This window comes from Pomacea canaliculata, linkage group LG7 (assembly GCF_003073045.1).
Source record: "Pomacea canaliculata isolate SZHN2017 linkage group LG7, ASM307304v1, whole genome shotgun sequence".
Classification (NCBI taxonomy): Eukaryota; Metazoa; Mollusca; class Gastropoda; order Architaenioglossa; family Ampullariidae; genus Pomacea; species Pomacea canaliculata.
This window is the reverse complement of record NC_037596.1, coordinates 6,465,074-6,478,213: the sequence shown is the minus strand read 5'-3', so window position 1 is coordinate 6,478,213 and position 13,140 is coordinate 6,465,074. Positions and strand designations below refer to the sequence as shown.

At 36.8% G+C, this 13,140-nt stretch overlaps 1 protein-coding gene across 1 annotated transcript; it reads left to right on the top strand.

Moving 5' to 3' along the window:
• The first annotated feature begins 1,827 nt into the window (after window positions 1-1,827).
• LOC112568959 (radial spoke head 1 homolog) lies at window positions 1,828-11,951 on the top strand. Its single transcript, XM_025246547.1, has 7 exons — window positions 1,828-2,004; window positions 2,588-2,712; window positions 4,434-4,528; window positions 6,053-6,279; window positions 6,730-6,801; window positions 10,350-10,542; window positions 11,529-11,951. The coding sequence occupies exons 1-7, from the start codon at window positions 1,951-1,953 to the stop codon at window positions 11,648-11,650; spliced, it is 888 nt and encodes a 295-aa protein (XP_025102332.1). The 5' UTR covers window positions 1,828-1,950; the 3' UTR covers window positions 11,651-11,951.
• Window positions 11,952-13,140: the final 1,189 nt, after the last annotated feature.

Sequence of the window (13,140 nt, the reverse complement as noted above, 5' to 3'; positions counted from 1 at the left end):
CGTATGCGCTTTCCTGTGTTTGTGTTTACTTATGTGCATGCATAGAGGCTTGTTAGCGTGCTTTCCTAGTCGAGTATGACCAAAGTACTTTAAGTACTGATCCAGCTTTCAATCGCTTGTGCTGCCACTAGGCAAACATTGAAAGATGGACACATAACATGGTCTCTAAAAAGAGACGCATTTTGTAGTGAAAATAGCCGATGCTTACTGTTGACTCCACTTTACTTTGGCATTAAACATCATATGTGTGGGGCAGGCACACATTTACGGAGTACGGACAATTTTGTTTTCCCTTCTCTCTCCGACCATAAAACAAACAGAATATCAGTCAAAACATGGATAGCTCAAGATGAATGATGACAAAACAACGAAGAAACACTTGTCTGTGTCTGCTATAGCTCCTTTTCCAAGACAGCAACATTGCTATCTGCAATACCACATCCCTTTAATTAACATCGCATCAATCCATTATTTCCATCTTCGCAGGAATAACTAAAAAACATTATTTGTGCATTTGTACTCATCAAGCATGAGTATTGTTGTAGCTCTTGTATTTTGGTCTACCTCTCTGCATTCTCATAAGCCCCATCTGTGCTGCTTATGTTGTTCTCCGTAAGTGGAAATCATGATGATGATGATGATTGTAAAGCACATTTATATATGTGAATGCGAGCTCAGTGCTTTGCACGCGAAAGACTACAAACGAACTGACAATCTGTGCAAGAAACATAAGCATCCACAAATGACAAACCATGATAAAAAAGCAGGGGGTGAAGAATTAATGAGCGACCAAAACAATACTCTTGATTATAGGAGACATTTCTTGCAGAGGAGTTCTGATGCCATATTTGATGGCTCACATGCAGACTGAAGAGACTGACTCTTCTGAAGAGACTGACTCGAATGGTAAGACGTCAGTAGCTCAGTTATGTTGGCTCAACCTCTTGAAGACAACGGTAACATAGTGTGGCCATCGAGCTAGGACTGGCAACCAGTGAAGTTTGCAAAGGAAGGTGTATCATGGTCTACTTTTTGCCTATGGAAGGCATTTATGAGCGGCATGATTCTGAGCCCTTGAAATTTATTCATATAGTCGGCTAGGGAGATTGACGAATAGAGAGTTGAAGTAAACTAATCAGGACAACACAAAACCAGACATGAGTTTTTGGTGACAGGAAGGGTTGAAATTGATCCTGCGAGGCTCAAGAAAGATGAACTTTAAGACTGTATACTGATGTTGATGTAAGATGTAATGATCCAATAAGTTTCATGTTCATACAAAAATTTTGCTTCTTGAGAGTATAAATGTATTTATAATTTACAAAATTGTCCGCATTTCTAGTCCTTGCACGATCTTGCGTACAAGTTTATCTTGTTCGTGTACGCACGCACGTCGCAATCATAAAATGAAACTGCATTTTCACAACCAGGCATGAATTTTTCTCGAGACGTATGTAGTCTACGCTACTCTAGCCCCCGTTCCCCCATGTCCCCTGATTGGCCCAAAAAATTCTGGTCACCTTACTACTGTGTGCTATGTTGTGCCGACCTGCTGCAGCTGTACAGGGAAGCCAGAAGCTAGCAACTGTGTATCATCAGCATACGTGTCATATGTAGTTCAAGTTGGGAGGTGACCGGTTAAGAGCCCTGCGACAGTTCTTATCTGAAATTTTTGTTTGAGTACAGTGCTGCTGGTTTGACAAAAGCAAATACTGGAAGACGTCACACTCACTGGAATTGGCAAAACCGAACAATTCCAAGAACAGCAACTCTTAAAGGGTTTGCTTCTTACTTCCCTTGAGGATATAGGTGGTGCTGAGTGCACTGTTGCTCAGCAACGACATTTGCTTGGCTGAGTACCTTTATGCTGTTGCTAGTGTACGGCAGTGACGTGAATGTAGATAGTGTGACTTGTTTGTCGGTCGTTTATTTAAAATCAGGCTTCCAAATATGTCAGACGTAGGTTCAGAAGAAGGAGAAGAGGAGCAGGGACCATACCTTGGGGTAATTATATTATAATTACTATATATACTGATAGCGTTGATCTACCACATGAAAATTGGATTCACAACCTATACGTGAATTTCATGTTCTGCTCATGCAGTTCTGAAAGGGACGAACACGCGAAGATTTGACATAATATTAAGCTGAAACATTATAATCATACAGTTATAATAGATCAGAAGTAGATTCATAAGGAGGAGAAAAGCAAAGATAAAAGCTTTGTGAGTGCGAGAGAGAGGAGCAGAAAGATACTAAAAAAATATTTGTTATGCTTGGGTAGCTAGGTAATTTATGAGTGAACTATTACATTTTTATTTAGTTAAACATCAGTTTACATACTGCATTATTTTACATTTATATATATACACTCACACACTCGATCATGTGTCAGTCACATTTGTATATATTATTAGAATTTATTTATAATTATTTTCTCCATTAGTGTAATATCTCATTTATTTAAACTACATGTTTGAGGCATGTGTTAAATGTTTGGCACTCACATAATTCTTTTCAAGTATTTTTTATTTGCCATTATCTCCAATTTAAAATGAATTTTAACATGTGACTAAAATATACCCAGGAATATGAAGGAGAAAGAAATGAACGTGATGAGCGACACGGTCAAGGCAAAGCTACTTTGCCAAACGGTGACACTTATGAGGGACACTATGAAAATGGCAAAAGACATGGTAATGGTGTCTATAGGTAAGATCACATTGCTTGCAGAGTTTTCTGCAAGTAAATATGTTTTCTTTTGGTTCTCACAGGCTGTCAATGCTTTCAGTAACTTTAAACTCATCTAAGTCGACATTATTTTAAATGGCCTTGTTTCTTTTATTAATATCTTTCATCTCTCACTTCTCTGCTTCCTCTCCTTTTCCTTGTAGTCTTCTCTGCTTTGTATTCTGATATTGATATAGATTTTTGTTTATTTATTTAATTTTGTATTTTGATTTACCTTATAATCACTGACATCTTACTATTATTCCTTTACACCCCCAGTTCCAACCAGCATGATGACGCTGACATTCTTATTCTTTATTGGTCTGCATGCATTAGTGTTTTTTCTTTCTGACAGAATTCTTATAATTTTGTATTGTCGCTTTGTGTTATTTTGCCCAGCTGCTTGTTCTGCCTCTTCTGCCATCCTGTGTACGAACTGTCTCTTGTCGTCCCTTGCACTCTTTTTCACTTCTCTGTTTATCTCCCAGTAATTTGCTCTGAGCTCTTCTTTTTCCTGTTGATCTGACATTGGTTGGTTTTCTGCTTCAGCTCTTTCCTTTCCTTTTTCCATTCATGTTGCCCATTATGATCTTTGTCACATTTTGGAGTACAATAAACCAGTGCTTGTAGGGAGTTGTAAAAGTCTTCTTTTTCCTCTTCTTTAGCTGCATTGGTAGGAGCATAGCACTGGATGATGGTGATCTTTTTTCCTTTGGGATTGAACCTTGCTGACAAGAGTTGTGTGGAAACTGGTTCCCATGCTATTAGTGCTCTTGCAGCCTCTGGTGTCATCAGTACTTCTCCTTGTGTGGGATCATGGTCTTCATGTACTGAGTAGATGATAGTCTCCCCTGACGAAAGTCTGGTCTGACCGTTGCCATTCCACCTTGTCTCACACACGTCGAGGAGCTTGATGTTATGTCTTCATTTCCTGTTCTACCTGAGCTGATTTACCTCTCTCGTATAGGGTTCTGATGTTCCAGGTCCCTATCCTAGTTTTTGCCTTGGCCATGAAAAGATAGGTCGGCGAGCTGGCTTCCCAAGGCTTTCGCCAGCACGCGTGATAAGTCCCTCTGAAGAGGAGTCTTCATGTCCAGAGTAGATGATAGTCTCCCATTATGAAAGTCTGGTCCAACTGCTGCCATTCCACCTGGTCTCTCACAGGTCAAGGAGCTAGATGTCATAAATCTTCATTTCCTGGGCTACCTAAGCTGGTTTCCCTGTTCCAAGTCCCTATCCTGATTTTTGCCTTGGCTGCAAGAATATGAGTAAGCAAACTGACTTCCTGAAGGCTTTTACCAACATGTGACATAGGCCCTTCCGAAGAGGGATCTACACGTCCAGGCTCTTGTTGTGTTCGTGTTACAGTTTCAGTAGCAGATTTTTTTTTTTTAACAGGGTGGGGTTGCGAGCCCCACTCCCAACCCTCCTCCTTCATTCGACTTGGGACCAGCAGATTACCTGGGGGGTGGGTTTCCAGGTGGCATTCAGACTGACATCTAGTAAAGTAAAAATAATTTGCAACAATAGTCTAGTTAGTTATATTATTAATGAGCAATATTGAATAGGGAATTTTCTTTATCTTTAATTTTAGTATTATCGAGAATTTTTTTCAGTAAGTTCCTCACTCTTCAACATACCTGTATTCATGCTTAGATCAATTTCCAAAACCCTAATCTAAAGATTACTATCATATTTTTTAGGTTCAAGAATGGAGCTCGCTACATTGGGGAATATTCCAAAAATAAAAAACATGGTCAGGGTACCTTCATCTATCCTGATGGATCAAAATATGAGGGTAAGAAAAGAAAGCACAAAATATGCAGTTGACTATATAATAGCCTTGGGAGTAGTGTATTACCCAGCAACTTAATAATCAGCTCTGTGGTAACACCAAAACATTTTATTAGTTAGGTGCAGTTTAATATGCAGAACTATATTAATTCATTCACTTCAATATTTCATCATACAAGAGCTACCACAGTACAGTGTGTTTCAATCAAAAGTTCTTTGTTTTCAAACACAGACAGCTATTATTAAGTATGAAAAACATTTACAAAGAAGGTACATCTTTAAGAAAAAGAAATGCTATTTTTGAATCTTTTTCTTTGTTCTCTGAGCAGTCTTACAGTTTTAAAAAATGGCTACAAAACATTAAATTACCAATATTAAACTATAAACAAATGAAATATACAAACCGATATTTTTTATGAGAAAATAATGTGGAATTTAAATAGCACCAACCTTCATTTAACAATTTAACTGGAACTTAGGGACATCGATGTCATATGGTCTATGGCATGCAATGTGAACATTCAAATTGGTCTCATCCAATTCATCAAATGGTTAGTTTGGACAGGCCTTGGCGCAACCATAACATCAGATTTACTATAAAGTACAACCTCTTCAAGTACCTTGTATTATGCTTTACAAATGTGGGTAAAATGCATTCAAAAGTGCTGGAATTTTGCTGGTTGTCTCAAAGCCAGTGAGTAAGGTGACCAGACGTTTCGGGGGCAAAAGCGGGACACGTGCTGATGATGGTGTCGTCACCGACAAAGAACGCCGAAAAAAGTGGGGGGGAGGGGCGCTGTGGGGGGGCTTTCCTCTGACTTTGCCGGATGCAAATCAGCGTACGATATTCAGATTTTTAAAGACAACCAGTACATTTGATCATGATGGACTTGCCAGAAAGCCAGAAAGCGGGACATTGGGCGTCCCACCCGATGAAGAGGTGGGACACCAGGTCAAAAGCGGGACTGTCCCACCTAATGCGGAACGTCTGGTCACATTACATATGCTTCAAAAGTTTATAAAACTTAATCGGTAAACATAAGAAAGCTGAGTAAAACATCTCTGACTTGTGCAGAAACTGTTGGTTGTGTAAAGCACAGAAATAGTGTACAATAAAGAGATGTGTTGTTGCCTATTACATGGGAAAGAATTCAAACAGCAGAATAAAATGCAGGTTCTGCCTTCAGTGGAGATGATGCATTCAGTGTACAATGTCTCAAATTTGATGCATTCAATGACCAAGTTTGCAAGTTTGAGAGGGGAGGAAAAACATTCTTTGCAACATGCAAAATTTGTAGCCTACTAGTTTATAAAAAGTGTTCGATATGATGCGGAGACTAAGTCTACAATGAGATTTATGTTACTAGTATCTCTGATTAAATCATGCAATGTGAGAATTTGACTTGCAAGTATTTTTTATGTATTTTTAGCATATGAATAATACTTTTTATATAGCTTAAAACAGGATTAATTTTATTCTTCCTAAATGAAAATGTAACTATTTTTGTCAAACTGCTGTGCTGTTCAGGCTCTTGGGTAGAAGACCAGCGTTGTGGATTTGGCAAGTACTACTATGTGAATGGTGATACCTACGAAGGAGAGTGGCAGAACCATGAACGGCATGGGCGTGGTACCTACACCTATGCAGCAACTGGGTCCAAATATATTGGGATGTGGAATGAAGGCAAATGGCAAGGGCATGGGGAACTCATTCATGCCAACCACAAATATGTTGGAACCTTCAACCAAAACCACGTAATCCTTGCACAAATTTTTATATTATTTCGAGTTTTTTTCTCTTCATGACTCCTATTCTCCCTTGATTGAGGAATTATAATCATATCTTATTTTGACATAAAAAGTAAATGTCTTTTGTGTGTATATATATATGTGTGTTGGTAGTCCTATAAACCTCACTGATAACCACACTATATCACAGAATGGATTTACTCCAAAGTTATCCTAATTATTAATCCTAATGATCTTTACATCACCATCCTCACCTCTGTGATGGATGGATGATATGGCAAGATAATGAGTTGGGACTTTATATATATATGTGTGTATGTGTGTGAGCGTATCCAACCCATCTCTAGTCGTCTGTTCTTATGCCTAGTGAATAAAACAAATTATGATGCAGCTACTGAAGCAAGCTTTTACATTAAGTAGAAGCATTTAGCAATATTGCTCTGGGTTCTTTTTCAGATGCAGGGCAAAGGCAGATATGTATTTGATATCGGGTGTGAGCAGCATGGTGAATATGTGCCCATTGAGCAGGTAATTTGGTATAAAATATCATGTTTTCCAATGATTGAGTTAAAAATGACAAAGTACTGGCAAAGGCTTTCATTTTTTTATGATGATGCCTGTGCCAATTTTTTGTGATCTTAAAATTGTATTTGTTAAGAAGCGATTCATATTGTCATGTATACCATGTACAGAAACTTATATAATCAAGGCATATGAATTTGAGGAATAACAAAGAACAAACTGACAAATAAAAGAACTGCAGTTAAGCTTTTATTGTCCTTCTTTCAGTCAATGTGTTTCAAAGTTGACCTTTTAACAGATTCTCTATAAGTAGCCTCACCCCTGATTGACAAAGGGGAGGGAGATCAGGGGTTAGAGGAAGAACACAGTGAAAAGATAGCCAATAGGAGAGAATTCATTAAGAAAAACAGTCTGAAAAAAATCTTTGCTTCTTATCATTACTGCTCTGTCTTTTACCTTATATGCATTTAAAAGACTTCTAGGCCACTGTTTACAGATCACTACATTATCATGGTCATAGAATGCACAATGAGTTTTGTTGTACCCATTGTGAAAGACTTTGACTTCATGAACCTTTGGATTTTAGCTGTTAATGCTATGCAACCTTTGATCCTTCTCTTTTGACTACATAAGGCTCTGTATTGCAGTGGGTTAAGTTTTAATGGGTATAAACTATATATAAAGACAAAATTTTCACAATGGGAAAAAAATCAAAAATATATGTCCAATAACAGGCTGCATCATCTACTTAAATATCTTTATGTGTAAACTATTTTCAGAGTGGATCTATGATAATATGTTCAAGAGTTTCTGCTTCCAGATAATTTAGCAGCATTTATTTCTTATGCTGTGCCTTTATGAACTTTGAAAGGGGGATTTCATCACCTTTGACTTCTTGTAGTTGGCCAGCTTCATGAGATTCAAAAAGCTTAGATGAAGAAATTTTGCAGCTGGTGTTCAAAAAGAAGAATAATATGTATGTGATTCATATAAAAATAAATTAATGTTAATTATGCGGTATATTTACTGTTAATGTCTGTGCTAGGCTTATTATCCAATTAAGTGTAAAATCACACTAGTTTTGTTTACAACTAGTAACAGAAATGTTGTCCGTATATCTCCATTAGTGTATACTTTCAAACACAACAACATTTACATTGAGCAGGTTATTTAATTTAATGAACATAATTCATATAGTTCATCATATTTAAGAATTGTATACATAAGCATAAAAATCAAAGGGGAAGCTAATCACCAAAATGGCTCCTTGTGTAACTGACCTTGTCCCACAAACATTGATTTAAGAAGCTTGAAATCTTATTAATGGTTGATAAAAATACTGATTAAAGAATATTTCAATCTTAAAAGCAATTTTATATCACTTAGCAAACTTTAAGTGGTTGTTAGGACAAAAACACAAGAAGTACTAATTTGCTTTGGAAAAATGTTTATAATATTAATGCTAAAAGGGTATGTCAGAGAAAAGAAACTCAAAACTAATTATATATTAGCAGTAAAATTAAACCTATTTTTAGATGCAATATTTTATAAAACTATATTACCTGAATTTCTACGAAAATTCTTAGCCACATAAAGCAGGTGATGTGTAATAGGCTTCTAGTCCACTGGGTATCACTCACTTCTTTAGCCTCTCCAGAAGTTCATGAAGTACATATATACTCTATATTTAAATTTTAAGCTACATGTGTATTGTTTTATTGTAAGGAAACTGCAGTGTTATTAGGCGCTTTCTGCAAATCTGAATGAAACTAACTTGAGTTTTTTCAAACGTTATTTTACATTTCCTAGATGTACTGTAACCTCGTATCCACTGGCAACTTAAAATTAATGATGAATGATGATATTTTAAGAACTTGGAATTATAAGTACTCAACAGTTATTGCATATCAGTTATTGCTGTCAGTTAAGCAGTACGCTTTGCAGGTATGACAACATAAACAAACTTTCAATATTTTTCCAGATTAGAAAAATGTTTCCCATTTGCCGGTTACTTTTCCAGACTTTCAAAACTTCCTGTGAACACTGTATTAGTTATCACTTTGCAGTGCATAATCACCTGAACTGCAGTGGCTTTATGCTGAAACTAAAACTGTTTAAAAATCACCTAGCTACATCGATACAATCAAAAGAAGAAATTAAGGTTTCACAATTGAACAATAGATGGCAGGCTTTAAGCCTGAAGTAATTTACAAGAAGTGAATAGAGCATCTTTTAAAATTACTTGAACGCCTCAGTAAGTGTTGCTAGTTGCAAAGCATATTAGAAGAGTAATTGTTTTACAGCTGATTCAAATTCAGCAGTCTTTTAAGAATGATAATAACAAATGCAAAATTTGTAAAGCACATTCTCACATTCCTAAGAAGCATGCTCTTAGTGCTTAAGAACAAGAACGAAACATGGACAGCATACAAGGGACAAGAAAGCAAATAGCATGTGAACTATAAAAGAATAAACAACCGTACTAAACAAAGAATAAAATCAAATTCAGAAAACACAAAGAGGACCCAAATAACAAGAACAAAAGCTTACCTGATATTGATGAGCTTACCTGATGAGAGTTACCTGATATTGCAAAAGGAAGGGTTTGAAAAAGGACCAGCTTTATGGGAAAGGTTGTTAGGAGTAATGTTTACGGAAAAGGTGTGTTTTCAGTGCATGTTTAAAGGATTCAATAGTGGGTAGATGGCGGATATAGAAAGGAAGAGAGTTCCAGTGCTTTGCTACACAATAACTAAAAATCCTGTGGCCATATGTTGATGTTTTGGTGATAGGAAGAGTAAGGAGACAATCATCAGATGAGGTCGGAGTTGTCTAGCTGGGACGTAAGGGAAAAGCAGTTCAGAGAAATAATCATGGCAAATTTATGTACAATTGGCACAGTCTTTTATATTTTTTTATCTAGATGTTTTAATGCATATAATTATATTTTTTATTTTTTCTGTTTCTTTTTTCAAGGAAGTCTGTATACTTATTAAAAAACTTTGGACATTCTTTCTTCTATTACACAGCATTCCATTTAATTTAATATTCATGTTTCCAGTTCTTTGACAGACCTACAGACTGAAAATCTTGAAAATGTTTAGGTTATGTCTACATTGTAAGCATTGATGCTTAACAGTAACACAAGAAGATAGTTATATAGTGACCCTTGTCAAGTTGTCGACCACCTGTCATTTTATGTGGTTTATTCCATGGAACAGAATTTACTAAATGTGAAACGACTGAAACAGCATTTAAATGCTCAAAAATAACCTGTTCTCTCCCTATAAACACTTGAACACTCAACATTAATCACATTTGATAAACTCAAGCAAGGGCAAGCCTTCATTGTCAACATCAATCCTGTCAATGCTAAGTCCTAAGACTAAGTCCTCACAAGTTCATAGATTCAGTGTTGTTTAATCATTCAAGGCCTTGAGTCTAACAATTGAATGGAGTTATTCATCTAGAATTTGAGGATCAGTATCTAAGATAACTTTGTAATAATTATAGTCATTTCACCACTAGAGAATAGTTGGACATATCTTTTAAAGGATAAAGAAGAGAAGGATGATGAAGAGGAACCACAGGCAAACATTCTTACCAAATGGAAAGCTGGTCCCGTCACAGCCATTCGCATCAGGACAGAGTTAGAAGAGGAAGAGGAGAGAGCTGCAGAGAGAATGGCAATAGCTGATGCTGCTGGTCTGCAGTGGGTGCCAGGTAGTGAGGAGACACCTGCAGATGGTAAGATTTCCAATCTTTTCTATTTCTCAACGGATTTAAACTTAACACTTATTTCAAAAGTATTAAAATAAAGGCATACTTTTAAGCCATGATGCCATACTTAAGAAGCTTTCCATCCTGAACAGAGGCACATTTTAGCTTGTTTTCTGGGGAGGGGTTCTAAAAAACTGATCTTTTTAAGATCTAAACATTAACTTTGATGAAACTGCTGCAACATGGATTGGTATTAATCAAGGTTATTATCCAACTTTATTAATCCGCATGGGTAATTCCTGATAGTGCTCATATTAGCAATATGCATTATAGATATATATATACATGTTGAACTAATTTTTCTCACACATGCACATTCCCAGGAACAGTAGATACCTCATGCTAGCACGAAATCATGGCCAGTAGAGTTGATTAAGTTAAAAGCCAGTCTGCAAGAGTGAAAACTCACATGCCAGTACATGATCAGAAATAGACGCCTTCCTTAGGATTTTCCAATGACAAAAGGCTACCAAGTCCCTCTGCCTGGTTCTGGTGAGATTTGAACAGATATTAACAAGGGAGACAAGACTGTTCCTGTTCCTTAGAAAGAGGCTGTGGAAACGAGATAAGACTTTCAATGAAAGACTCTTAGAACTGAGTGAGGATGACAGGGCTGACAGAGAATCAAAACTTATTTACAGCTATAAAATGTCCTGTGTGCTAAACCCTCCTTCTCCAGCAGACAACACAGACACATGTCAACAGGAAAATTCTAGAAAAGTCTAATGATCTTACTCAGACACAAGAAGCATATAGTAAAAATGAGCTTTCGTGTTACTGATCTGACTGAGCAGGAAATTTTTGGGGGAGAAGCAGGATGAAGACTGGCATGGTCTGTTTAAAGGATGCCGTATGATTCATCAATTAAATAACAATATTCTTTTCAGCGATAAAGAAAATTAAATTCAGTGTTAATCACATAATTTGATGACCTCTGTCTTCTCTTTTAACAGAAATTGAACCAGAGTTCACTGAAGAGCCAGAAGAGAATAAAAAAGCAGAGGGAGAGGCAGAGGGAGAGGCAGAGGCAGAGCCAGAGGCAGATGCTGTTTCTAATGATGCTGAGGAGTCCTAAAATGATGCTGAGATCTAATTATTACTTGGAAGACATGGAAAATAGGCAATTTCAGAGAACCATTCCTTTACTACACAGTAACAAATCAGCAAAAGATATTCTAAGTCATAACCAAGAAGATTCTCATCCATTTTATGTTGAAACCATTAGAAACATGACGCTCTTTAAATGTTCATCTTCTCTCTTTAACATTAGTAAAAATTAATAAAATGTAAATGTTGCAGAATATTTTTTCTAAAAAATGTGCAGTTGAATGTATGAGTCCAGCACTCTAAATTAAAATTGTGTTTCCAAAAGTGGACTATCTGATCAGTTGTTTTATTTGTCCTTGATAACAGATATTAAAATGTTACATGACGAATATAAGCCACTTAGCTAACTTTTAGTTAGATTTGTTTAAATTTCAAGTCAAATATTAACACCTCTGTTCTCCCCAGTTTGGAGGAAAAAAATTCAATTTTCAATTACGGACTGAAACTTTTCTTCATCCCATGAAAAGATCTTGGGACAGAGGCTTGATTACAATGCCTTGAGGCAGCATCCACTAGCAATGTCTGTCCTTGATAATTTGTATTTAGTAGTAATGTTCAAGGGGCAGAACAAGTGTTTTTAGTGCATGTTTAAAAGACATTGTTGGATATATAAAAATATAAATATAAAAGGAAAGGGATTACTGCGTAATACTTAAAATGCTGGTGACCACTCATAATTGGTTTGGTCACAATAGATAGCATGTGCTACTCAGACAAAGAACAAAGTTTTCTGGTCCCAACCAATATAGGGGAAGAGAAGTTCAGAGAAATAGGCAAGATTAGGGCCTTCAAAGAAACTTAAGCAAAGCAGATACTTTTACTGAATGCAAGCATGAGTGGGTAGACCATACAAAGAAGAGGGACATGGTTGTTTCCCTTGCTTTAATCACCAGTGTCCTGTGCTTACTGAAATTTGTGAATGTTATCCAGGATAGCCTGAAAGCAAGGAAATACAATAATCCAGTTTTAACAGAACAAATGTGCAGACAGAAGTGCTGGCAGCTTGTTGAGAGAGAACATATCAGAACTTGTAATAAGCAGACTTACAGATTGCAGCAAATTGTTACCAGCGATAATGCAAGATTCTTGGGAGGGGAAATGATGCAATACCAACATTGCTGGCTTCAGGATGGAGGGTTGGATATGTAATTTTGTCCAGAAGAGAGCTCCTGGAGTTTAGTTTGAGTTTTTTTTATAACATCCAATGTTTTACATCACTTATACAATCCCCTATAGTGATGATAGCAGTTAAATGCAGTCAGCGAACCGGAATAGTACAGCTTTTCCATCACAATAAAGTGGTTCAGGACATGACACACAACCAACAAACACGAAGTATGTCATTAATCGAACCATGCCAATGTCCTACCATGGGGGGAGGGGGTTTGGTGTTTTACGCCAAGCCAGCAACTTAAGCTATATCATGGCTAGGCAGCCAGACCTGTAAACAGATGCCAC